The following is a 25,747-nucleotide window of genomic DNA, read 5'->3' on the forward strand; positions in this document are numbered from 1 at the left end:
TATTACAAGTTCATACTCTTTACAGAACCTACAGCAGCTACACACAGCTGAAGATGGGCATGTGATCAGTGCATGGGTATGAAGCAGAAATGTGTCAGTGTTTAAGGGTGCATCTGATGGCTTGCATAGTCAAGAGTGGTGGAGTGTGTGTAATCAGTGGGTGCTACATACAGTGGTTCAAACAACTCTGCAGTACAGTATCTACTTCTCAGAATAGCCAAAAATTACCTAACTATAGAGAGGAACTTTTTTACACACACAAAAATGCATATCATATTAATTATTGAGCCGAGTGTCAACCACAATCTAGTCATCTGAACTGCTCGTGGAAGCAAAAGCCAGACTTTTTGGTACAATACAGTCCTCTAGAGACAGCAAATTGCTTATTTTAATCATTACTACACTGCATTGTATCAGAAAGGAATAAAACAGCTCTGTTAATGTACAAAAACATGTCAATGCCTCAGAACTGGATACTGAGACTGAGGCAGCTGAACAGTCCTGTGTTTTCCTCAGCCAATACAGTAAATAAATATCTATGAAGTAGTTCAAACACTTAGCAGAAAGCTCTATGCTTTTAGGATGCCAGATGGCGTTCCTGCGCGTGCCTAAGAGACGGTGCAGCACATGATGCATTAGAAGGGGCTGAGATGAAGTGGTTTTCATTCAAAAACGTGATTATGCACATTCAAGTTAAAACACTCCATCTCAAACTGTACTGTAGAATAAAATATTAATTATATATTACATTATATATATATATATAATATTATATTAATTTCTGATTAATACTACTTTCTAATAATCTACTTTCTATATTAGAAGTCTTTGCTTTTTACAAACAAGCGCATGGTGTACTTCAATATTGTGCTTCGAGTATGACACAGGCTGTTTGGTAGCAGCTGAATGGTTGGTGATCAGCTTCACTTAGCCAAGCTCAACAGCCATTGATCCTGTTGAGGACAATATTGTCCATCTTAAGGCCGGTTCCATCCCATCTATTAGAACATTCCTCTCCCCCCTTCAATGAAACATTTGAAGCAAAGGTACGCCATCTGAAGTTCTAGCAGGTGTGGTCCATGGAAACAGCAGAGAGAGAGAGAGAGGGAGAGAGAGACAGAGAGAGAGAGAGGGAGAGGGATAGAGAGACAGAGAGAGAGAGAGAGACAGAGAGAGACAGAGAGAGAGAGGTTTGGATGACGTTGGGAACAGAGCATGTTGGAGGTCAGTAAATATCGGGGAGCTGGGAGTAGTTCCTATCCCAGTAGCCTTTGGAGTAGAGCCAATCCTGAGCCTTGTTGTGGGGGTTAGGACCCTGCTGGAACCACCTACACACACACACACACACACACACACACACACACACACACACACACACACACAGTCAGATTATGTATGAACAATCTTGACAGGGTAATATTCACACTCTCCCGCATACACGTACATGCATGCACCATACACAGACACACTAATAAACACACACACATCACCGAGATAACAGTCCAATGATGACATGCCTGCAGATGTGGAAGCGCAGCGTATGTGCGCACTCAACACAGTGCATTTCATTTGCATGATAATTCAATCTGTCAAATGGAACCGACGGGAGTATTATTAGCTGAGTGCCCTCTCTAGCGTGCTGTTTTGTAATGTCACATTGGACTGCAGATTGACAATCTGTCCTGAGGGGGGCAGTGTCGTGCAGCACTGACAACGTCACAACCAAAAGCACGGCAGACGAGGGTGGATCAAAAGAGGCAAACCTGGGGCCAAGTGCTGGGTTCCTTCTCATGGACAACGCATGGAGGAGAGGAGAGGTGGTGGGGGTGGGGGTAAACCAAATCCCACGAGACAAATGGGGAGGCAGTTAGCATAGCAGAGCAGCCGTTAGCGTGGCTTGCGCTTCGATCCAGCAGGAGCAGAGGAGGCTCCGGGGGGCGGAGCAGGGACGCTTACCTCGTTTTCCATTCGTCGTTGGACTTGGAGCGGTTTTTCCTGGCCACCCGTTGTTTCTCCTCCACTCTCTTTTTCTCTGCACTCGCAGCATCTGTGGTAAACATGACAGGGGCGCGAGTCTCAGTCACGTTCGACTTCAAACTGTAACTCACGTACGGATACAAGTTGTCCTCGGGTACCGATGTCTCCGTTCTCCATGGCGCGTATGTCTGGCCGCAGGCGGCAGTCTGTGGAAGGGATGACCCCCTCCATGTCCTTCTCCAGCTCGTTCAGCTGCATGGCAAACGTGGAAAAGGCGTAGAACTGCCACACAGAGAGACAGAGAGAGCACTCGTATTAACGCAAGTCCCATGTCAAGTGTGTCATTTCATCCATTGTCAATCTTGCACAATCGTTCAGGTCTCCCATCTCCATCACACTTTACCTCTCATTTGTTAGGCCTTTACCTCTCTCCCTCTCTCCCTTTTCCCCTCTCTGTCTCTGTCTCTCTCCCTCCCCCTCCCTTCTCTCTCTATCCCTCTTGGTCTCTCTGTCTCTCTCCCTCCCCCTCCCTTCTCTCTCTATCCCTCTTGGTCTCTCTGTCTCTCTCCCTCTCCGTCTCCCTCTTCGTCTCTCTCTCACCTCAGCGGAGTTCTCTGGCCGGGGAGATATCCTCCAGATGAGCTCGCTCCCAGGGATGAGCTGGACTGTCTCAGCATCCGGCAGGGGCATCTCCTCTGGCTCCTCGTCCTGAGGGGAGACACACCACCTGGGGTCACACAGGGCCGGGGGCCACAGCTCTCCACACAGGGCCAGCGCCGCACGGGTTAGCATCAACAAGGCTGTCTAGATGAAGAACATGCACGGATATCTGCTGCCAACTGTGTACCTTCCTAAGTCGCTTTGAATGAATGAGGAATCCGACTCCGATTTGTTGGCCAAGTATGTTAACACACACAATGAATTGTGTTAATAATAATGATAACATGTAAATATCTATATGTGTAGTATCTGTACGCATAACAGTATTCCTTGTAAGTATTACTTGGTTAAACTGCATTCTGAGACAATCATACTTTTTAAAACTTAGATCTTGCACATTACTAATTCAACATGTCTTCTCAGTGAATGGAGAGACAGAATAGTTATCTAACCACGTCTGTGGAGAGATAGGATGGAGCGCTCCTTCAGTGCTCAAACCTTGGTGTTGCTTTTCTTCTCCTCTGCATTCTTCTTGTCAGCCTTCTTGTAGGCATCAAAAGTGGCCGGGTCTACTGTGTATAAACATTCAGTCCATTTGCCATATATGGCACACAGCTTTTTTTTGCTGATCACACGTTTATGCGCAGACACGCGCACACACACACACACACACACACACACACACACACACACACACACACACACACACACACACACACACACACACACACACACACACACACACACACACACACACACACACACACACACACACACACACACACACACACACACACACACAAAAACATGCACACACAAAAGTAGGTCAGCGGTTTATAAAAATGGTAACTTCAACTATGAAACACTGTGTGCATCAAACTCAAGACCACTGTGCACTCTCTCTGTTGGTTACTGCAGAGTTGGCCAAACGAACACATAAATCAATAAAACCGTAACTCTGCGCTTTCATCTACTGCAGATACCTTTTATCCAGAATGTAGCCCTCCACTTTGTGCAGCTCTTTGCCAAAAAGGCCGCAAGGTCTGAATGTCAGGCTGCAGCGTTCCCCGGTCCTGTCACAGTAAGACAGACAGCCTTTATCACGCCATCTTTCCCACACTTCCCACAGAGAGACAGACATGGCTTTCAAACATTCAGCTCTCTCTGTCTCTACGTCTCTTTCTCCCTCTCCCCCTCTCGCACGCTCTCGCACACGCTCACAGCTTCTCACTTGTGATTGATGACTTCCACGTTGCCATACTGCTCTATCCACAGCTGACCCACTATGATGTTGTGGACACAGCAGGTAGGGTTGGTCCAGGTGTAAGCTTCACCATGTCTGCACAGACGAGCGTCACAATGTACTTACATACAGTCTATCCAATCAATACCCCATTAGACACATTTGCATCACGTGTTATGCTTGTAACACTAGTTCTGTCAATCCATGTAAATATGAATATGCATATGAATACCATATTCTAGCACCAAATGGATTTTTCAGAATGTTGGCTAAGGCAGGAAAGGGTTAATGTAAAGACTTTTTAACAAGCAAGTCAAAGGGCTTCACAGAGCATTAACATCTTGTAGTGACATACAGAAGATACAGAAGACAGTGTGGATGACCTTGGGAAGGTGGAGGGTGGCAGCGGCTGCACAGTATGCAGGTACATAGCAACGCATGATGTGTGAGCATGTGTGTCCAGGTCTGTGAATGCCTGCAGTACTCAAGTCATCTGAAAGGGAAGGCCTGGACCTTCAGTTAGCACACCTGTAGTTGATTACGTGAGTGATGTCCGCCGGTGAAGCAAACACAGCCAGAGGACCATGCCAGTACTAACTCCACCAATTACCATGAAAACACACTACAAGTCATACATTCCCAAACCCTCAGTCACTAACACCGTGTCCTAACTGGGATGCGAGCGTACGACTGTCGCGTAGCACCGGACGCTCTCTGTGCACACTGAATCCGTCCAATTCACTTCTGATACTTCATGTACACTAACCACGTTACTGTGACTTAATGTGCTACAGAGCTTTCAACGCGAGCGACTACTTAATGCAAACAGGGCGTCCGACAAAAAGTTCCGCCAAAACGGCGCTCTGCATCGCACCGCATTGTGATACTCGCGTCTAGTTAGGACATTCCAACAGAGAACAAGGCAATCAAACTGCTTTGAGTCGCGTCGCCTGCGTCCCGTCGCTCGCGTCGCATCCAGTTAGGACACGGTGTAACGCAGCCTCCAACTGCCTCCACCCTGATGGGACCCACCCCTCTCTCCACTCACTTAGGCAGCTCCAGGGTGATCACCCCCTTGGGCTCGGCCTCCACGCTCTTGCCCCAGAACTTGAGTTTGGGGTAGATGGAGCCGTGGAACAGGAAGTCCTCCTTCAGGCCCTCGGCGTGGAAGGCGCTGACCGGGGGGTGATGACTCACCTGCTCCGACATCCAGCGGAAACCCAGGTCCTCTCTGGGGGGGGGGGAAGCAAGCCATTACCTCATGCTCAATCGTGTGCGTGTGCTGCGTCTATGGAAACGTGCAAAACTACGGTAAAGGCAATGAGTGCAGGGAAAGGACGGAGTGCAAGCAGGCAGGTAGGTAGACAGGCAAGTAGTAGCCCATCCAATCATTGCATTCGGTCAGAATTCTGTCCAATAAATGCATTCTGTCCAAATGGTTGGTTTATCCAGCAAATATGACAAAAAGGGCTTCTGAAAAACATTACCTATCCCAGCTCAACACACATACATTAATACACACACACACACATGGGCACTGATGCACATTAACACACACACACACACAGACACACATAAATACACACAAGTGTACATTTTTATATTAAGAAACACACACACATCCATACTGTATAATAAAACCCACATGCATACCTAAACACAGGTGTCCACACCCCCTCCCTCACGACAGGAGGAACACACCCCCTCCCTCACGACAGGAGGAACACATCCAAGGGCTTCCCGCAGCACTTTGCAGTTAAGGCGGCCGCCTAAGCAACACACGCCTACCGCCTTAACTACGTCGTAAAAAAAATAAAAAAATCTCCCTTCCATTCCAAACCATGACCAACGCCAGTCTCCCTTCTCTGCAAAACACATTAGTCTACCCCCCCCACCCCTTTAACCGCACCCTACCACCTTAACTAACACATTTTCTGCAGGAAACCCTGCACCCCCTCCCTCACGACAGGAGGAACACACACTCTGGAGGGTTCGTGGTGAATGGGTTACCTGATTAGTTCGTAGGTCTCTCCCAGTAGTGGGTTGAAGGGCTTTCCTGTCCTCTCCCACTGTGAGGCTACGGCAGACACAGCAAACGCTGCTACACACTGCACACACACACACACACACACAGGCACACACACACACACACCACAGTTATTATGTGTACCAGCATAATATCTATAATAACCAGAAATGGATAAGTAGGCTAAGCATGGCAATTGGATTTGGCCGAGCAGCTGGAGGGTGCAGCACGCATATAGGGTGTGTGTGTGTGTGTTTGTGTGCAGTTTGAAGATGACAGGTGTGACGAGGGTATGAGGGGACCTTCATCCTCTGTACTGAGTCGGAGGCAGCGTTGGCCTGGTGGATGAGGTATGTGTGCTCCATGTACTCTGTCAGACGCTGCAGGAAGCTGAGGGGCTCGTTGAAGATAACAGGCATGGCTATCTTAGACAACTCCTGAGAGAGGGAGAGAGAGACAGACAGAGAGAGAGGAGGGGGGAAGGGAGAGAGAGATAGACAGACACAGAGAGAGAGAGAGAGAGAGAGAGAGAGAGAGAGAGAGACACAGAGAGAGAGAGAGAGAGAGAGAGAGAGACAGACACAGAGAGAGAGAGAGAGAGGAGAGAGAGAGAGAGAGAGAGAGAGAGAGAGAGAGAGAGAGAGAGAGAGAGAGAGAGAGAGAGAGAGAGAGAGAGAGAGAGAGAGAGAGAGAGAGAGAGAGAGAGAGAGAGAGAGAGAGAGAGAGAGAGAGAGAGAGAGAGAGAGAGAGAGAGAGAGACACACAGAGAAGAGAAAGAGGGAAGGAGAGAGAGACAGAGTGTGAGAAACCAGTCAGAAGGAGAAAGACAGTATACCCAACATATACCCTTAACTCAGCTCATGCAGTGACATCCTTAACAATTAATTCAATTGCAACTGCTGCTAACACTATTTTCAGGTGCTAGATCTAGTCTCCATGATAACCCTTAGAAACATGTCTTGAAAGAGGCTGGGCTGCCAGCAAAGACACTACTCATTGGTAACGGAAACGGAAACAGATTATTCAAAAAACATTAGTTCTAATTAAAGCACTGAAACCAAACTTTCATATCCAATCAATTCACTCTGGTTGTAGCCTAGGGTGAATGGGTGTTCAGGATCAGGGTGAGTCATCAGTCCCGTTTAACATGGGGATTATAGGATCAACAGTCCTATTAAACCCAGTCAGCGACCAGTGGGGGGGGCCGGGATTCAGACCAAACCCTTCCCCACAATGCCACTAGCAGGGCATAGGGTTCCACAGAGGTAGCTAAGACAGACAGGCAGACAGACAGACAGACAGACAGACAGACAGGCAGGCAGACAGGCAGACAGACAGGCAGACAGGCAGACAGGCAGACAGGCAGACAGGCAGACAGACAGCCATCAGTAGGGTGCCTTCCTGCTCACCATGCCGATGCACTTCTTCAGGATGCTCCAGATGCTGACGTCGTTCCTGGAGAACATGGAGGCGGGCAGGAAGGTTCTGGGGGGAGGAGAGCGAGCAGACACCGATCAACACACGGGCCGGACGTCCCTCAGTTCCAACACACAAACACGCATGCGCACACTCCCAGAGCTGGTAGAAAGCATTGCTTTCGTTTTCAAAATCTTTCCCTCTACAAAGATCCCTCCTGTTTCGTACCGTGGTATTTTGAGCTGCAGTGTTTATTTAAAATGGTGTCTGTTAGTATGCTACTGACCTGAGCAAAAGGAATTCCCCTTTGTGGACAATAAAGAACATCTATCTATCTGCATGACACAAGGCCTCCAAAATGAGAATGTTGAGTTAGATCTTTCCCATTGGACATCATCACAATAGACCGTCAACAGAGACATCAGCCTGTCCAGAACCAAGCTTGACACTGTCATGGTATTTGACGACTGGACTATAAAATCCACGTAGATGTACAGTTGTACAGTACATCTACGTGGATGTACATGTACATGTCACAGCCGTCTGTGACATGCTTGCGTGTAAAAAGGGCTATACAAATAAATTTGATTTGATTTGTAGAGAGGGCACAAGTGTCTCTCTTCCTCTTTCTGCACACTCCGGGCTATCGTTAATTAGATTGATCCCTTCTTGTAGACGAATAACGTCTGAAGTGGATCTCATGCATACGTTATGTGCCCTAGTTTCTTTTCATCCTCTTGCCTGTTCTCCTTCACAGAATGTATTTCCGTGATGCATAAAATAATCGTGCAGTCCTATTAAGTGTCATTCTAAGTATGTGTGAAAGAGCAGTGTTGGGAAGCAGTGTTAGGGCTTGCGGTGTGCAGTAGATACCCTGGTACACCCTGCCGTTTGGAAACAAAGTTACCTGACACCTGACAGTTAATCAGCTATCCATGGCAGTCTTAAAGCCTCATGCAATACTCATGAATGTGTGGGTGAGTGCTTGTAGGAAAGTTGGGTGTATGTTTGTATGTACCTGTCTGTATGTACTGTAGTGTGTGAGATGGTGTGTGTGTGTGTGTGGGAGGGGGTGTGCATGGTTACAGCCCCTTTTGCAGTCTGCCTGAAGACCAGGGGCCTCATGTATAAACGTTGCGTACGCACAAAAAGCTTGCGTCACGCACACGGTGTGATGTATAAACATTTACTTTACGTGAAAATGTGCGGCCCGTCACGGAAACTTTTGAGCAGACGTGAGAATGTGCGGACCGTCCGCAAAGTATTGCCTGGCTCTGTAACGTGGCGAATTCTAACTGAAAAGTGCCGAAACTCACCAAACATTACAAAATAAAGTTTCCACTAGCCTACTACGTTTATGACGTTGACTATTCAAAAAACATAAAAATAAAAGTGCCAAAACCCAAAACGGGAAATGCTATATGCCTTCTGTTTAATCCGCCACCACTTAATAACTTCTGTTAAACTTGAGGGTGTCAAACGAACGACAAAATCACTCAGGAAATGCATGTCACGCTAACCCTATAGCTGCCATGCTGTTACGATGCGCCACCACTCGTTTCTTCATTTAAAGTTTTACATCGGACCATTTCTTCTTAATTTCTGCCATGGTCCGGTTCTCTGAACCCACATCATTTATGGCCCTTTAATAATAATAATGATTTTATTTGTAATGCACTTTACATTTAGCTAAATCTCAAAGTGCTACAGGTTAAAAACAAGAAAGGGCGCAAATAGTGACAGTTTTCCACTCCGCAGACTTTCTTTTGTCGCTAATACCTGATGACAGGCCGACAAACACAACAAATTTTTTCGCCTCCACCTCTGTTGTCAGAACCTCGATCTCACAGTCACCGTATTTCTTCGAATAAACGCCGCAGCGTTTATTAAATAAAGTTCATTTTTGGTGCGGCGTTTATTCGAGGGCGGCGTTTATTCGAAGAAATACGGTAATTCAGACAAAGAAATTACCTCAGGAGCGCATTTATATCCCATCTGCATATTCATTTATGGAGGCAAGGCGGGGTCAGTGGCTCGTTCACGTGCGGTCAATCTCACGTTGATTGTGATTTATAAAGGAAAGGTGCGCAGGACCTGGCGTACGACCGGTTTTATACATGTGAATATTTCTGTGCGTAGGTACTTTTCGAGTTTTGGCCGTACGCCATCTTCTGGTATAAAAGCTGCGCAATCCTTTATACAAGAGGCCCCAGGTGTGTTAACCTGAGGCCGATGGTGTACTTGTTCAGAGACGAGCACTGAAGTAGATACACACTGAAAACACACTGAGGAGGGAGGGAGGGAGGGAGGGAAAAGAGGAGGCTGAATCTGAACCCGTATCAACAGTGCAATGAGCAGGCCAGTGGTGCCTGACGGAACAGCTCTTATGTCAGCTGTGACACACACAAACACACGCAAAAACACATACGCACACACCTACTCTTCCAGCACCAACAACTCCCTAATCCCCCCCCCCTCCCCCCGGATATCACTTGAGCCTGGTCATTCATGAACACAAACTTTTCTGAAATGCCTCCATGACTTTGGATGATAGCGATGTTACTTATCCGTTTGTGTTGTCAGAGAACATCCTTCCCAAGAGTTATAAAGTCCGAAAATGGTAATCCCATGACTTTCTGTGAGCCTTGATCAATGCGTTTCTCCTGAGTGTGGGAGAGCTGTTTATTGACCTGGTGAGTGCTGGACTGCATCTAAAGTCCCCTATGGAGGGACCTTCAAAGCTTCTCTGCTACAGACAAGACTGATCTACAGAGACCCTGGGGCAGTCCGCTCTGAATGACATGGGGAACAACATTCGAACACAGTCCTCATCAATCTTTAACGGACACACACACACCAACGTGGCCATGCTCACATGTTTCCAACCACCAGAGCCTTTTAGGTACACATACCAGCACACACGCACGCACGCACACACACACTGCCTGCCAGTCCCTTTCCCCTCTCTGACTCTCTAACCTGATGCAGCCTAAATTATTCAAGGGTTACTGGTCTGACTAAGAAAGAAAAGCCATGGAACATTCAATATACTAACAACATTCCCCCCCCACCAAAAATTGCTTAAACTCCAAAGAGTGTTTTGTTTTTGGCCCAAGGCACAAACCAAGTGTTGCTGTGGAGGATAATCTACTGTGGTTCTGTTAGGGGAAAATAACAAGCCAGTCCAGAGTCTCTTGGGCTTGGGTTCTCAAACAACAAGACCTGGTAACAGAACCAGGCTGTGGGACAGAAGAGGTGCTATCGCATTACACCCAGCAGGCTGGTACTGCCTGATAGAGAGCCATGCAGTCATCATCATCAACAATCTGTTGCTTTAGCAACATTACAGTATGCAAGTTGCTGACCAACTTGCTGCTTTTTCACTGTCGCTGGTCGCATCTTAGGAAAGATGCTATCTAGTGTAGCAGGCTTGCGCAAGGACAGTTGAACAATCACAAACAGCGCAGACATAACCAGACTAACCCTGAAAAGAGGGCTTTGCAAATAAACAAGCTATGTGCAGTGGAAAAAAAACAACCCAAGATCATGACATCACCACAGGAGCGAGGTCCCACCTGTGCTCCTTGACTCCGTTGCACTGGGCCTTGTCGCCATGGTTCCCCTCCCCAGACATGTCGGCGGTGCCCCCGGGGGTGCTGGGACGGCGGCGGAGGCTGCTGAACGGGGGGGGCTCGCTCCCCTCCTCGAAGGCCTGGCTGCTCACGGACAGGAAGTCGCTCACAGAGACGTCCGAACCCGATTCTGCAGGGGGGCGAGAGGGGGCAAAGGCAGGCCAGAGACCAGGGTCATGCCACGGACAAACTGCAAACACTGCAGCCTCGAGTATTCCCGATGACGATGGCGATTGAGCACGCTCCTCCTCCCTGCAGCCGGCCAAACCTCCACCTGAGGGTATCCGTTTCCAGTGAGAGGCCAAACAGACGCTGTACTTACTTACAACGCCCCAGAGATGGCTACTACTCCGCCCCCTTCTGCCCCAGCCCCTCCCCTCGATGCTCTGCTCGCTGGGACAGCACAGGTGAGGAGGGTGGGATGGGGGGAGGGGAGGTCAGCATCGATATGACAGTAAAGATGTCCGCTTACGTACTGGGCAGGTCGTCTCACTACACTCAAAGTGCAGGGCTGCATACAAAACACCCGGGTGGTATTGTAAACAACTGAAAATAGCTGTTCAGGCAAGAGGGTTTATTCATGAGTGTTGAGATGGAGAGGGAGCAGAGAGAGAGAGAGAGAGAGAGAGAGAGAGAGAGAGAGAGAGAGAGAGAGAGAGAGATGGGGGAAGAAAGAGAACTAGAGTAAGAGAGAAAAACAAAGAGAGAGATATTCTGACCAGAACATAACACTATGTATAAATAATGCAAAAATCCCAGAACCAGAGTTCCTTCAAAAACATGTAAACAGACAGCACACTCATGTCCGGTACATAGCAACCACAAGTGCCAAGACACTTTTGTAGGCTGCAACGCCTCATGCATTCAATTATAGGGAAGACACAGTATGAATATTTTTCTGAGACAGCCACATTAGCATAATGCACAGGCATCTTAAGGGTTCAGTAGCCTCCTGAAGTTAATTTAGATTTGGACAGTATACTGAGCAGCAGACAGCTTAGCTGAAACATTAAAATAAACTGCTCACTCATTAACCTTGGGGTATAATTAAATAATAAAAAAGGTGACAAGTTTCCACTGTACTTCACTGTCACATTACATCAAAGGGCAATCTCAGCCCAACATGGAGGTCGTTAGGCAGTGTAGCAGCTGATGGCTGGTTAATCAGCTGTGTAAAACAGTGATCTGGCCATTAGACAGGAGTCTGGGACTAAGGAGAGGCTGATAGGGAGAGCTGGGGGTGTCCTAGAGGGAGGTGGGGGGGGGCAGGGGGAACTGCCCATAATGTGGCTGGTAGCTTGTCTGTGTGATGAAGTCTGTGTTGGAAAATACATATTTACGGATCGTAAGGAGTAATGAGCTGTGCACACATGAAGACAGATGCACACTGTGAGTCCACACACGATTAAACACATATGGACCCAAACACTGCTCTTTGCACGGGGGACAAACACACATGCCCAAAGCAAGCGCATCAACACACATCCGACAACTTCAATGGTAAAAAATGTTGACGGTTACAGAAGCTTCCGGCATCCCCCAGGGTGCTGAGGAGGAAGGTGTAGTGGGAGGTGTCTGAGCTGAGACACACAGGCGTCTCCAAAGCTCCTTCCACTGAGAGACATGCCGGGAAAGTGGCTTTAAATACCCCGTGACAACCAGGAAGTGATAAACGAAAACCTCAAACTATTTGACTTTGTTTTCTCATCAGAGATGAACGGTTTAACACAAGCCATATCTGGCAGGAAGTATGATTAAAAGAAATTGTAAATAAAACATAAAACTCCTCTCCTTGAGGTATATTCCGAGAGCTTATTGGTAAGCTGACCTGACAGAGCATCGTAGAAGTCATCATCTGTGCGGGTGGTAAGGATGGGGGGCTTCCGGCTTGGACACACAGACTGCTCCAGCTGGTGATCGTCTGTGCCCAGGGTCTGCAGAGATTCACAGAGAGCCTTGTTCTTCTCCACCTCCTGCTCCAACTTCAGACTCCACACCTGGGATGCACAACACACATACATTGGATTAAAAAAACGAACAACAAAAGCGGGTACACACACAATGTGTAGTATATATATATATATTATATTATATTGATTAATGTATATTATTTGTATATTAGGAGGTTTACTATATGTTTTGCTTATCATAGATCTATGTTCTGTGTACTTATATGTTATGCCAGGTTGCTTTCCGTAAGAATTTCAGTGCCCAGTCTGACCCTGTGTTGTTCTGTGCATCTGACAATAAAAGACTTGAACTTGAACAATGTACAGTATTGCAGTACGTCTTAATTAGTTTTCTAGCAGTATAAGGAGCAAACATTATACTGTTAGAAAAACAAATGCTATATTCAAATGACATCTTGTTAAATTTGGAGAAAACCGTGGTGATGGACAGATAGTTTTGGGGGGGGGTATATGGTTTCCTTCAGCATTAAGGCCAGATAGTGTGTGGTCCGTGGTGGAAGCAGCTCTTGACGACAGGGCCATTGTTTTAACCCCCGCCTACAGATCTGGTTTCTTCCAGTCGGAACCAAACACCCCAGTCTCAGAGAGCGATGTAGCCCAGGATCATTTATCTCTCCTGGGAAACCCGAGCAGGCTGCTAGGGGACAGACTGGATCATTGTTCCTCACTGTCTGTGCTGCTGCTGTGGGTCCTCTCCTGAGACAACAACCAAGCCTGATCGTTGGACACGACTTGCATGCAAGAGACTGTTGGAACCTCTACCTAAAGTATTTTCAGTTAAACGGTTTTAAATAGTTGGTCGCCAGAAGGAATCATTTTGTAAACCAGCAAAAGGCCTCTCAAAATGCTCAGTGTTATTCCAAACTGCTATAAGGCGGATGGAATATTCTCCTGCCAAATTTGGAAGACACAGGTGACAAAAACAAGTAGAGCTCCCTGCAGAATGAAAACAAAGTCACCATGGGGGAAAGCAGACGACGACAGTCACCTACGAAAACATCAGCACGCGCATCTGAGATTACAAAACAAGGCCAATATCCATAATTTAAGTACAGAGCAAAAAAACTAAATCCAGGCTTCATCAATTATCCTGCCTGAAGGGCTTTCTCACATTATATTTCTCTCCCTCTCTCTCTCTCCCTCTCTCGCACGCACACACATTCTGCTGCTCCCCGAGGAGGTCATTGTGGGTGATTATCAAATGATTTAAAAACTTTTGCGGTCACCTAATCTTGCCCTTACTCGCAGGCGTTTTTGAGTAACAGTTATAAAAAAACATCAGGTCAGAAACATTCTAACTAAAACAAAAATTCGAAGTCTACGTTGTCAAAGATTCAAAACTCAGCACTAGATGAAAACCCAATTACTGACTTTCTGGGTAGTTCTGGCTGGACTTGAGTCGGACTAGTACATCATTAGGAGAGTGGGTTTTGTCTGATATCAGAGAGGTGAGGATGACTCATGTGAATCGATATGCTATGCTAGGCTCTGCAGCCCCGCTTCAAATACAGTTTAGATCGATACCCTACGAGGTAGAGATGAATCCGTCTGAACTGACTGAATCATGACATTGTCCAAAGGCTACGAAAACAGACATAATGGAAAGGGAAAATACTTTGTCCTACACAACCAAATCCCCAATTAAGAAGTGTCATCCAACACAAGGACCTGGGTACCCGTATTTACAACAGGGTTCCCTCACTCTATCCGTAACCATGGGAAACGCTCGCCCATCGCTAAGGCGCTAACCACCGACTTGTCTTCTGTTAGCTACTCTGCCTAAGCCTGAGCCAACACTCCCGCCATCTGAAGGCACCTGGATGTGGAGAGCCCCATCTGGGGACATTTTGTTGTGTAACTACCCCAGCCAGCCAGCTCGCCCCCCCCCCCCCCCCCCCCATCCCCATCTCCCCTCCCTCTCCCTGCATCGTCGCGCCTGACAACACACAGAGCTATTTTAAGCGACTGCTGCAGCTGTGCGCTGAAAGCCTCGGAGAATGGCCGCTCCCGGCTCGGGACCCTGTGAAGGGGGCCGGGCTTTTAACTTTGTATTCCTGCTCCAGGCGGTGGACGACGACGAGGCCAAACACACCCCCCCTACACGATGCATCAACATAACCCAGATCGGGTTTGGAACTAAGTGGTCCGTCTATGCTTCTTATTCCTCGTTTTGCGTTTAATCGTCCAGCTTTATCCTCCCTCTGGGAGAACTGAGGCAGCATCAGTACCAGCCGAAAGAGTGATGCAAGGCTGTGTTTAAATCAGGGGGAGAGTGTGGAGAACATTGGGCCACATCCCTGCCAGCGAGAGAGGACCGATGGGAGTGACTCGGTGACCTGTCAGGCAGAGGATGACGGACAGAAAGCCAGAGAGAGGAAGGGAGGGAGGGAGAGGTCATAGCCTTCTGTCTACGCTCTACTACCAGGGTCTGTGCATGCGAGGAGACAATGACACGCTGTCCTGTGGACGTGGAGTTCGGGCTGAATTTAGCTTCCCAAACACATCCCACTGACGATGTAAGGCCGCTGCCGCCGTGCCGAGAGGAAACGGAAACAACGGAGCTCGTTCACAGAGACACAGTTTGCGATTATTCCTTCCATCCTGTCCTCTACACAGGACAGTCACGAGACTGGTGAAGCGTTTCCGACGCAGCAGGGGGTGGCAAACAGGCTGATATATGGACGAGACGGGTACACAAATACTCTGTGAGAAGTCTGAGTGCGAGTTGGAGAGAGGGAGGGGGAAGAGAGACACACACCGTCACACCTCTGGGGAGTTTCAGCGCAACTTGGCCTACATACAGCACCGTCTCCATGGTGATATCCAGCTTGCATTAAAGGCAACAACAGAAAAACCAGAGATGACCACACTTCGTAAGGTTCAGCCAATCATCTGGCCCCTGTGAGCCTGGCTTGGACATGGAACACATCCCTACTCGGTCGCTAACGATCTGGGTCGTGGTGTAGGACCGTAAACGTAGATAAATGCCCCTTGCTGGAAGTATCACACACTCACATCTTCCTTGGTGCCCAAACAGCAAAGGGACCCTGAGTCCCTTTACCTACCCAGGACATTGACAGTACAGGACAAAGGGCCACTAAGACACAGCTCTCACAAGGACAGAGCCAGCAGCAGTGAGTTAGTCTGAGAAGGGAGAGCAGAGAGGAGGGCAGGATTAGGGTTAGCATCGCCCAATGAGACCTCTTCCTTATTCTGCTCCTTGGATCTGTCTACCTATAGGAACGCTGTCATTAACTTGGTGCGACAGATCCAGGACTAGCACACAACTAGGCGGACGTAGAACTTCCTCATCAGATGACTCGGTGTCCCAGCAACCGATCGCCCATTTCACACTTTTCGCATCCAGCCTTTTCACCATGTCGCACGATAGGTTGCTACTGCGTTGACATGACCTCAACACAGGGTAATTCACACCGTACAGCGAGAGCTGAAAACCAGTAGCTCTTAGACATGCAAGCTGAGGGCACAGGCTCAGAGGAAAAACAAAAGGTTTCATGTAACGTTGGCTCATCAAATTTGTCCCTTAAGTATAATCAGCAATATCAGGTGCTTATGCACAGCGACAACACTGGTCTGCAAAACAACACATCTAGGACTGATCCAGAACTGATGTTAATAAATATGATATATAACAAATCCATAACAGGTTAGTTATTGCCCTAACTCTAAAAGAACAGACAAGTGAATGACGACAGATATAATCCCCCTATAGTAACCCTATCCTGAGGTGTGGGGCACTAGTTTTACACCAGCATCATCCTAATCCAAGATTTAGCCTATTACCCGTTATCCCCTCTCTCACACTGAGCTGGCATACAGCACTACAATGACACAACAGCACTTACAAATTGTCTCTTAAGACCCGAATGCGGCACAGGAAAAAAATCCCATCCAACCTTACCTGCTCTCATTGTAAACAAAACAGCCACTCTTCTTTACCTCGAACGTGTAAGTACCGGAAAGTTCCAATCACGTTTCGCTGTCCTCACCAGGTAGTTCTTCAACGGTAACTTGATATGACATTAGCAAGCACGTTTCTACAGAAGTTTCAAAGCGAATGCCGGGTGTACCGCTCCCCATGCAACCATGCACTCGTCACGCTCCGCCACTCGCTAGTCAGGACCACTTGTTTTCCCAGTTCACAAGTAAACCGAGAGCGCCTCAGCACGCGACAGAGACCATCATGATGAAAACACTGACAACCTCACCCTCCAGAACAACCTTCACGTTGTGTACAAGCCTGCTAGACTGGATCCAGCACAGCCAGCAAGGAGCAGCCTTAAAAACAAATAGACCGAGTTGTTCACAGGACAATGAAAAGCAAAAAGAGGAAGAGTGCAGGAGGTGAAAGAGAAGGCAGGCTTGGCTACCTGTGTGGATGGAGGGTGCAGTCACCTTATCTTCTTATCCGTACTCCGGATGCTGTGCAGCCTGCTGAAAGTGTGCCTGTTTGAGAGCCTGCGCGCGTGTGTGTGTGCACGCCGTACGAGAGCGTGAGTGTGTAATGTGTGAATGTGAATATATGCATGCGCCAGTTTCTTTGAACGAACTGTGCCTCCCTTGAGCAGTGTGTGTGTGGGGGGAGGGGGTAGCCATTCAGCGTGTGTGTGTGCGTGTGCACTGATCTGCAGGCTGAGTGCGGACCTCAGCATTAAAGCGGATCTTGCCTGTGTCCTTCCTGCAGACACATCAGTGATTACCACGCTGTTCAACTGCTCTGCCAAGGGCAGCAGTGACGCTGGGACAAGTACACACACACACACACGCTCCTTATTCAGTACCTCCCCCCTTATCCGACCAGTGGCCAGCTACACCAGTGGGCGGGGACTTCGGGTTTTATAACCATTCACCATAAATTCCTGAGCCAATAAGGGTGCAGCCTACACAGTAGTGTACAGTGTACAGGAGTGCATATGACTTTAGAGGATGCATGTCCTGAATCTGAGAATCTAGAGTTTCTGCTGTAGGAAGTGTGTCTGAGGTCTTCCATGAGTTGCATTGTAGGCTTCTGGCTAAATGACAAGATGATAACCAAAATATTTTTAATTGGGTCCCCACCTAATTAAAGGTAATATTTTCTGACCTTTAAATAATGACTTATCCTAACTCAGATTTTCAGGCATTTTGTTTGTATCACTTATTGGCTCACAGATGACACGACACTGAAACTACGGAACTTTTAAGGTGCACTACTCATTTTCAATAACATTTAGACATTTAGCAGACGCTCTTATCCAGAGCGACTTACAGTAAGTACAGGGACATTCCCCCGAGGCAAGTAGGGTGAAGTGCCTTGCCCAAGGACACAACGTCAGTTGGCATGACCGGGAATCGAACTGGCAACCTTCGGATTACTAGTCCGACTCCCTCACCGCTCAGCCATCTGACTCCCATCATAATACATTTAGTCAATAATGACAATTTGGATGATGACAATGATCAATGACTACAGCATGCTAACTACGATGATGATGATAATTGTGTGTGTACCTCCTCCTGTTTGGAGAGCAGGCCCAGACAGAGGCGAAGGGATGCACAGGTCTCTCTAGAGAGCTCACTGGTCTCCCTGGCCTTCAGAAGGAGAGGAGCAGCTAGAGCTGAGAAAGAAAAAAAAGAAAGAAAAGAAAATGAAATGACAAAATGCAGATGGCTGAGCGTTGTGTCCTTGAGCAAGGCACTCCACCCTACTTGCCTCGGGGGAATGTCCCTGTACTTACTGTAAGTCGCTCTGGATAAGAGCGTCTGCTAAATGACTAAATGTAAATGTAATGTAAAGCTGCAAATGACTTGAAAGACAAGGGTTTTTTATGCCATCAAAAGACATTTCCAAATTGATACTGCCTGCAGAGCTGAATTAAGAGTGTATCCATTACTAATTAAAATACAAAAAAGAACCATTAAATTCTACCTACACTTTAGCCAAAGTGATGAAAATACCCTTCACCACAAAGCCCTATTATGCCAAGAGATGAAGCCATATAAGAGTCCCCACACCCAGCTAGTCCTGACGCTCTGCTCACCAAACCCCACAGAGCCTCAAGACAGCAGCCACACAATAAACCCAAAACAAACAGCAAAACAGCGAAAATAAAAATACATTGTTTATTGGAAAGAAGTTACACTAAAAAAAAGTAAATTAGTATGCTATTTGTGTACAGAAAGTACACAATGGCAGACTACCTGCCCACTGTGTCTGAACAAAAACTAAGGAAGACAGTAACTATATACAGACTCAGTGAGCACAGCCTGGCTGTAGAAACAGGCTGTCACAGGTAGACCTGGCTACTCAGGGAGGAGAGGCTGTGCTCTGTCTGCCCACAGGGAGGAGAGCTGTGCTCTGCTCACAGGGAGGAGAGGCTGTGCTCTGTCTGCCCACAGGGAGGAGAGCTGTGCTCTGCTCACAGGGAGGAGAGGCTGTGCTCTGTCTGCCCACAGGTAGGAGAGCTGTGCTCTGCTCACAGGGAAGAGAGCTGTGCTCTGTCTGCCCACAGGGAGGAGAGCTGTGCTCTGCTCACAGGGAAGAGAGCTGTGCTCTGCTCACAGGTAGGAGAGGCTGTGCTCTGCTCACAGGGAGAGGTGGAGACAGAGCTCCATTTCCTAACAGAATGGGACCATTATAAAGATATAAGAATGACATACTTCCACAAAATTATAAAGAAATATAAGGAAGTGAGACTGTAAAAAATAAAGAGGTTTATTTACTAGGAGAAAGGTCTAAATGCTCAGTTTTAGCAGCAAAGTATGTATCAACCTGCCATAACCTTAGGGAAAGCGAGTAGAACAAGACATAATGCTGGAGGCATTACGTTTTTGTATTTTTGTTTTAATTTTACTGTAAATATCTAATTCATCAGTTCTATTCACAACATGCAATAATTATTTGAATACAGAGTGCATGTAATATCTGTATGTATTTCATAATTATTACGTTTCTTTATACACATATATATTTTAGTTTTTCTTGTTGTAATTCATTGTAGTTATTTATTATTATTATTTTTCTTGAGTTTAACAAATGTGAATTTGATATGTTCAATCTTATATGGCTTTGGCAACAATGCTCACTCATTCATTCCAATAAAGCATTATTGAATTGAATTGAGAGTGAAAAGAACAGTTAGAATGGTTATTGATTGTGTTAATTCGCTTCAGCAGCAATAAGAGGGAGAACCAGTGAATAAATGCCAGATCCATGGATGTGGACTGAAGGAGAGGGCTGTCTTGAAGGAGAAGAACATACACCACGTGTGAAAGTGGCTTAGCTGCTGAATGGACAACACACTGACACAACACACTGACAAATGGATGAGATCTCTTACCATCACTCTCCTCGTTCTTCACCATGGCCATAAAAATAGACACGTGCGTCTCCAGTTTGTGCTGGGCATCCTCAGCCACCTGAACCAATGAAAAGACCAAGACTCATGTTTCATGTCAACATCAAATTACTATTATCCGCAAGGTCCTTTATTTGTTGAATGTATGCTATGGACCCATTTAACAGTCACAGCATAACTTCCACAGAGTAGGACTTCAACAGCATGTGATGTTTTTTTTGAAAGAACAGCACACTGGACCTCGACTGGCTAACACTGAACACGCTTGAAAACCTGGAGAGAAAGAACCAGATCTTTCAGAGACATGTCATCTTCATCCCCCTCCTCGTCAGTGGCTGGCTGACGAGTCCAGTGTTGGGTGCTGTAGGCAGCATGCTTCTCCAACGCCTCCAGCCATTTCTGGCACACACAGACAATAACACACACATCACGTAGATCTAAAGCTATCTTTGGCACGCTAATAAAGTAACATTGAATATAATGACTTGAGGAGTGTCTCGAAGTAGAGGGAGTGCATCTCACTTTTCTTGCAGACTCTGGGTCTGTTTTCGAAGAAACTTTAAAGTTAAGCACAGTGTCATCGAGGCACCTTAGGGTGAAGAAGCACTTGTCCCCAGCTTTGACCTACACGACACATGAAAGAGCACATTAACAACAGAACCACAGGAAGGACAAACGTGACTGTGGGGATGCCAAACATGAACAGAAAGTACACCGTCACACGCGCCAGTACAACAGCAGGCCTTTACATTTAGCAGACGCTCTTACCCAGAGCGACTTACAGTAAGTACAGGGACATTCTCCCCGAGGCAAGTAGGGTGAAGTGCCTTGCCCAAGGACACAACGTCATTTGGCACGGCCGGGAATCGAACCAACAACCTTCTGATTAATAGCCCGACTCCCTAACCGCTCAGCCATCTGACCCCCCCTTTACAGTACGGCCTGTACGGACGGGAACGGAGGGGCTAACCGTTCTACTTGGTCAACCGTTGTTGACCAAGCATTTCACCCTGCTGCTGCTTACCATGCAATAGGACTGAGTCAGAGCCTTGCAGCCCTGCCTCCGAGAACCCAGTACTGCATCTGTCCTGGAATGACAGACAGACAGACAGACAGACAGACAGACAGACAGACAGACAGGAGAGAGAAATATACCGGCAGACAGTCAGAGAGACAGACAGAAAAAAGTGAAAACAGACCATTTAGAAAGCATGCAGGGCATCATCAAATGAGTGAGATGATAAAATGAACTATCATATTATGCTAGGTCTAAAAAGTGCCAGGGATGGAGATGCCGACTGTCGGGGGTACCAGGACAGCACCCCGTTCTTCAGCACCACCCAAAAGGTGCGCCAGCCCAGAAAGCGTGAACTCTGAGGAGTAGAGGACCTGAAGTTTAACGTGTAAGGTAGGATATTTAACATTTCATCACAAGTATCATTTGGCAAGAAGGACAATGCACACCTTCCAAAGGAAGCCTTCAAACGTCCGCACCCCACTGGCTATTTCCTTCAGGGGAGAGAAGAGCGTTAGTTTACACACAAAGCACTTCAAATATAAAACTGATATAGAGCTAACCTTGTCATGAACACCTGCTAGGACCAGCCTTATGTCATCGATGCAGGTCAGGTCAGAGGGAGTCTGGCCTGAAAACAAAGACACTAAGTTTATTAGCCTCCAGCCGTTGTACATGGCCAAAATGATCGATCAAATATGATTTGATGATATATTTGTATACAGACGAATGCTAGAGGTTTCCTCTTCCTAAAACAGACACGTTGGGATACTGTACCCGCCTTGTTCTTGAGGCTGGGGCTGGCTCCACACTTGAGCAGCTTTACCACACACTGCTTATGCCCCCTGTAGGCTGCACAGTGTAATGGCGTGTTTCCCACTGGGTCTCGGCACTGGATGTGGGGAGGCTGCCTCCTGCTGAGCTGGGTTATGGAAATCAGAATCAAAACTCATTAGTGAGATCATTAAAAAAAAGAACACCTGACTCTATGGGGAAAAAAAGAGTTAGTTGTAGCAAAAAGATACCGTTTCCAAAGACACAACAAGGTGAATGTCAGAATCCTCCCAAAGAAGCAACATGAAGTGGACCTTTATCCTAAAGACAGAGAGACGCCACAGGTTGAAGGCTACTCCACAGTAGGGCGGAGCCCTCTATTAAGAGCAGTGAGAGGGGTCTCAGATTCTGACCAGCTGAGACAGCGTGGCTACGTCTCCCTCCCTGGCCGCCTCCAGGAGCCTCTCCTCCAGCCTCCTCTCCTCTCTTCTTTCTGCCGCTGAGCAGATCACACAAACAGTGTTTGTCAACCAGGGCAAGGCCCAGCAGAGCCTGAGAACAGACAATCAATTAGAGCTCTCCTCTCCATTATCATCCACTAACATTACCCACCCTCTAGCATGGTAATGATTTCATCATCCTCGGTGACATCTTTGGGGATCTGGGCAGTGCCATTGATGATATTGGCGCAGGCATCGTATCGTAGCAGCAGGAGAACGACTTCCTAAAATTGCATTGTACAATAATTTGACAGGTTCATGAATATATACCATGCCTATTTACATATTTTAATAAACTCTATATTAATTTCAATCGTTAATAAAAGCTGTCAACGTTCTCTACGGCCTGATATGTTATCTACTTGTTATTTGTGTTTTTATATAATTGCCTATCTACATAAAGTATTTTCAAAGCCACCACAAGATTATTGATGACTATTTTGACTACATTCTCTTTTCAGCTACATGTGTATTTGTATTCAATTGCAGGATCTGACTGGATGCCATATTGTTTTCTTGATTTAACACTAGTAGATAAAACGAAACGTGTTGGAAAATTGTTATATTCCACTGTACCTACTTTAGGCTTTCAACCTGGCTGCTGATCACCGCCAGCAGAATGGAAGAAGAAAACATGAAACATTCTCAGACATCCCAACCCCCCCCCCCCCCCCCCCCCCCCCCCCCCCATAGCATTTGCGGGCGTCAGGGAGCCGCTATTGAAATGCGGGAGACTCGCGGACTTTCCGGTAGACTTGGGATGTCTGCATTCTATTTACCTTTCTTCCTGTCAAGGCAGCTTCATGAAGGGGTGTATTGCCTGTGTTGTTCTGCAAGTTCACATGAGCACCAGCCTAGAAACAAGCACAAACAGACAATTATTACATAACGTAGAGCTACAGAATATTCCAATAACACGAAATAAGATACGAAATGTATGCAGGGTTGTTGGATCCTTGTTGCCAATTTGTAAATTGTACCTTGAGCAATCCCTCCACAACATTCTTGTGTCCAAAATAACATGCTAGATGTAGCGGTGTCCAACCAACAGTGGCACTAGTCTTACCTAATGGACCAGAAATAAATAAGTGGGACAACAGTGAAAAGTAAATAGCTGTCGAGTGATTAAACACTAGTTACAATTATCCACTCCCGCAGTCTCCCTTTACTGAAAGTTTGTAGTAACAAAAAAAATAAAATAATAAAGTTACTTCTGCAGTTGATGTCCAAGCTGAGCTCCTTCTCAATCCTCAAATGAAGAAGATTCTGAACCTGGGAGCGCCTGCCCTCTTTAGCATAGCAGAGTAATTGTTCTTCAAGGTCCTCAGGATCCATAACAAATAAGCTACTGATACAATAAAAAGAAAGAACAGACAAGAATATTTACTCAGACGCTGGCTCTGCAACTATAAAGGACTTATGTGAACTTACATCAACACTTCTGCCCCACACTATCAAATGCTACAAAAATCGTGGTCGAGTCAGAAAAATAAGCTCTTCACAAGAGCTTCATAAGAATTTCACAAGAGACACCACTTCGGCAAAAACATTATTGAACAATATTGTATCGAAACAAACAACTTACATTTAAGTAGTGTATGGTGAAGCCACTTTATTAGTTTAGCTTCAAACAGTCATTGGAAGTTAACACTGACGTGAAATTTGATATGCTGCTGACTTGGTGCACACGTGATAAGATTCTATTTATAAAACTAGAAAACAGAATAAAAACTGTTCAATGTTGAATATTCTCAATATAAAATGTAAATGGAGAAGAATGTTTCTGTAAATAAATAAATAAACAACACAAATTGGCTAACCCGAACCCTATACTTTAGCGTGCACCTTCAACCGATAGTCACATGATTTGGCTGATTCATTAAGCGTCATGTGTCCGCCCAAGTTTAAAGTAGAATTTGAGGCAAATGCTTTGTACAGTAATCTCACACTAAATGAAAGTAATTGAAGATTTTAGTGGTGCATTATCCACCTAGCCTATTTACTTGGGCATTGGAACTTACTGTTACCATCTCAGGCCCTCAGTCATACACTGAAGTGGATTTCCTTGTTCAGCGCTAATAGTTATTTTGATAACACACCATCACATATTCTTTCAGGGAGAGTATGAACCATTACCTTATTACCTTATATACATTACCTTATGAACCATTATCACAAACCACATGATGTTTATTTTGTCTTTCACACCAAGGATGACCTCCTATGTGCTATGAGACTTCATCTTTCTGCTCGGGTCCAGTCGCTGGGTTTATAATGAAGGTCATCAAGTCTCAGTCTGGTCCAGGGGGCAAGCCTCACAGAGGCTTTGAAAACCTGGCTCACCTCAAGCCATTTAGCTCCCCTGTGTCGTGGAGACGGGAAGGTGATTAGAGGCTGCTGCTCTACTCATGAAAGAGGATAAAAACGATGCCATGAGCCTCCCAATCACAACAGAAGCTAGGAGTCCTGTAGATGAATATCTGATTAGAATGGAGAGATGATGAGAAATGCCCTGTTTTCTTTTTTCTTCTTCCCAGTATTGTAATATTTCTCTCACTTTTCTATCATTAATGTTTTTTTTTTATCTTCAGACCTGTGTAATTACGCATATTTGACTGATTTCCACATTATAATGAACTTCATACATCACACAATTTGTAAGTGTAAATTACAAATCAGTCAAAGATAAACAATAATAGTGGCTTTGAGCTATGTTTCGATTAAGACACAGTAGACCACAGTATAGCCAGGAAAGTATGAATTAATCAAACCATATTCATCAAATCTGCCTTGGTCAGAGAGAGGAGCTCTGGGCTTGTAATTAGGTTGGCAATTATTGTAAGCTGTCACAGTTCTTTAGCGCCAGGCTGGACTGTGTGTGCTCTGGAGTGTAAATCCTCCACAAATGACAAGATAATGGAGGGAAAGAGAGGCCACTGCTTCAAAAGGAATCTGGAGGTAGTCCTCTACAGGGACCTTTTATGGGGGGCAGAGGGAAGAGACACACAGAGAGAATTGGAGATAGCAAAAAAGAGACAGAGAGAGAGAGAGAGGGAGAGAGAGATGGAGAGAGAGAGAGATAGATAGAGAGAGAGAGAGAGAGAGAGAGAGAGAGAGAGAGAGAGAGAGAGAGAGAGAAGGCAGATTAACAGACAATGAGAGAAGATGGGGGGACC

General features: G+C 46.4%; 1 protein-coding gene across 2 annotated transcripts; it reads right to left on the reverse strand.

Moving 5' to 3' along the window:
- Positions 1-96: 96 nt before the first annotated feature.
- osbpl1a (oxysterol binding protein-like 1A) lies at positions 97-24,243 on the reverse strand. Of its 2 annotated transcripts, XM_062482497.1 has the most exons (29): positions 24,157-24,243; positions 23,783-23,919; positions 23,552-23,637; positions 23,351-23,425; positions 22,684-22,795; positions 22,485-22,570; positions 22,075-22,219; positions 21,861-21,928; positions 21,747-21,791; positions 21,582-21,655; positions 21,307-21,370; positions 20,805-20,906; positions 20,556-20,681; positions 20,265-20,343; positions 18,436-18,542; positions 12,783-12,951; positions 10,898-11,084; positions 7,316-7,391; positions 6,209-6,343; positions 5,891-5,988; positions 4,929-5,111; positions 3,869-3,976; positions 3,621-3,710; positions 3,136-3,262; positions 2,578-2,685; positions 2,136-2,259; positions 1,957-2,047; positions 1,764-1,784; positions 97-1,328 (listed from the first exon to the last, which is right to left on the reverse strand). In XM_062482497.1, the coding sequence occupies exons 2-29, from the start codon at positions 23,904-23,906 to the stop codon at positions 1,226-1,228; spliced, it is 2,913 nt and encodes a 970-aa protein (XP_062338481.1). In that variant the 5' UTR covers positions 23,907-23,919; positions 24,157-24,243; the 3' UTR covers positions 97-1,225. The 2 variants fall into 2 exon arrangements, with proteins under 2 accessions (XP_062338481.1, XP_062338482.1); XM_062482498.1 differs by lacking the exon at positions 1,764-1,784.
- Positions 24,244-25,747: the final 1,504 nt, after the last annotated feature.

Source organism: Osmerus eperlanus, chromosome 16, assembly GCF_963692335.1.
Source record: "Osmerus eperlanus chromosome 16, fOsmEpe2.1, whole genome shotgun sequence".
Lineage (NCBI taxonomy): Eukaryota > Metazoa > Chordata > Actinopteri > Osmeriformes > Osmeridae > Osmerus > Osmerus eperlanus.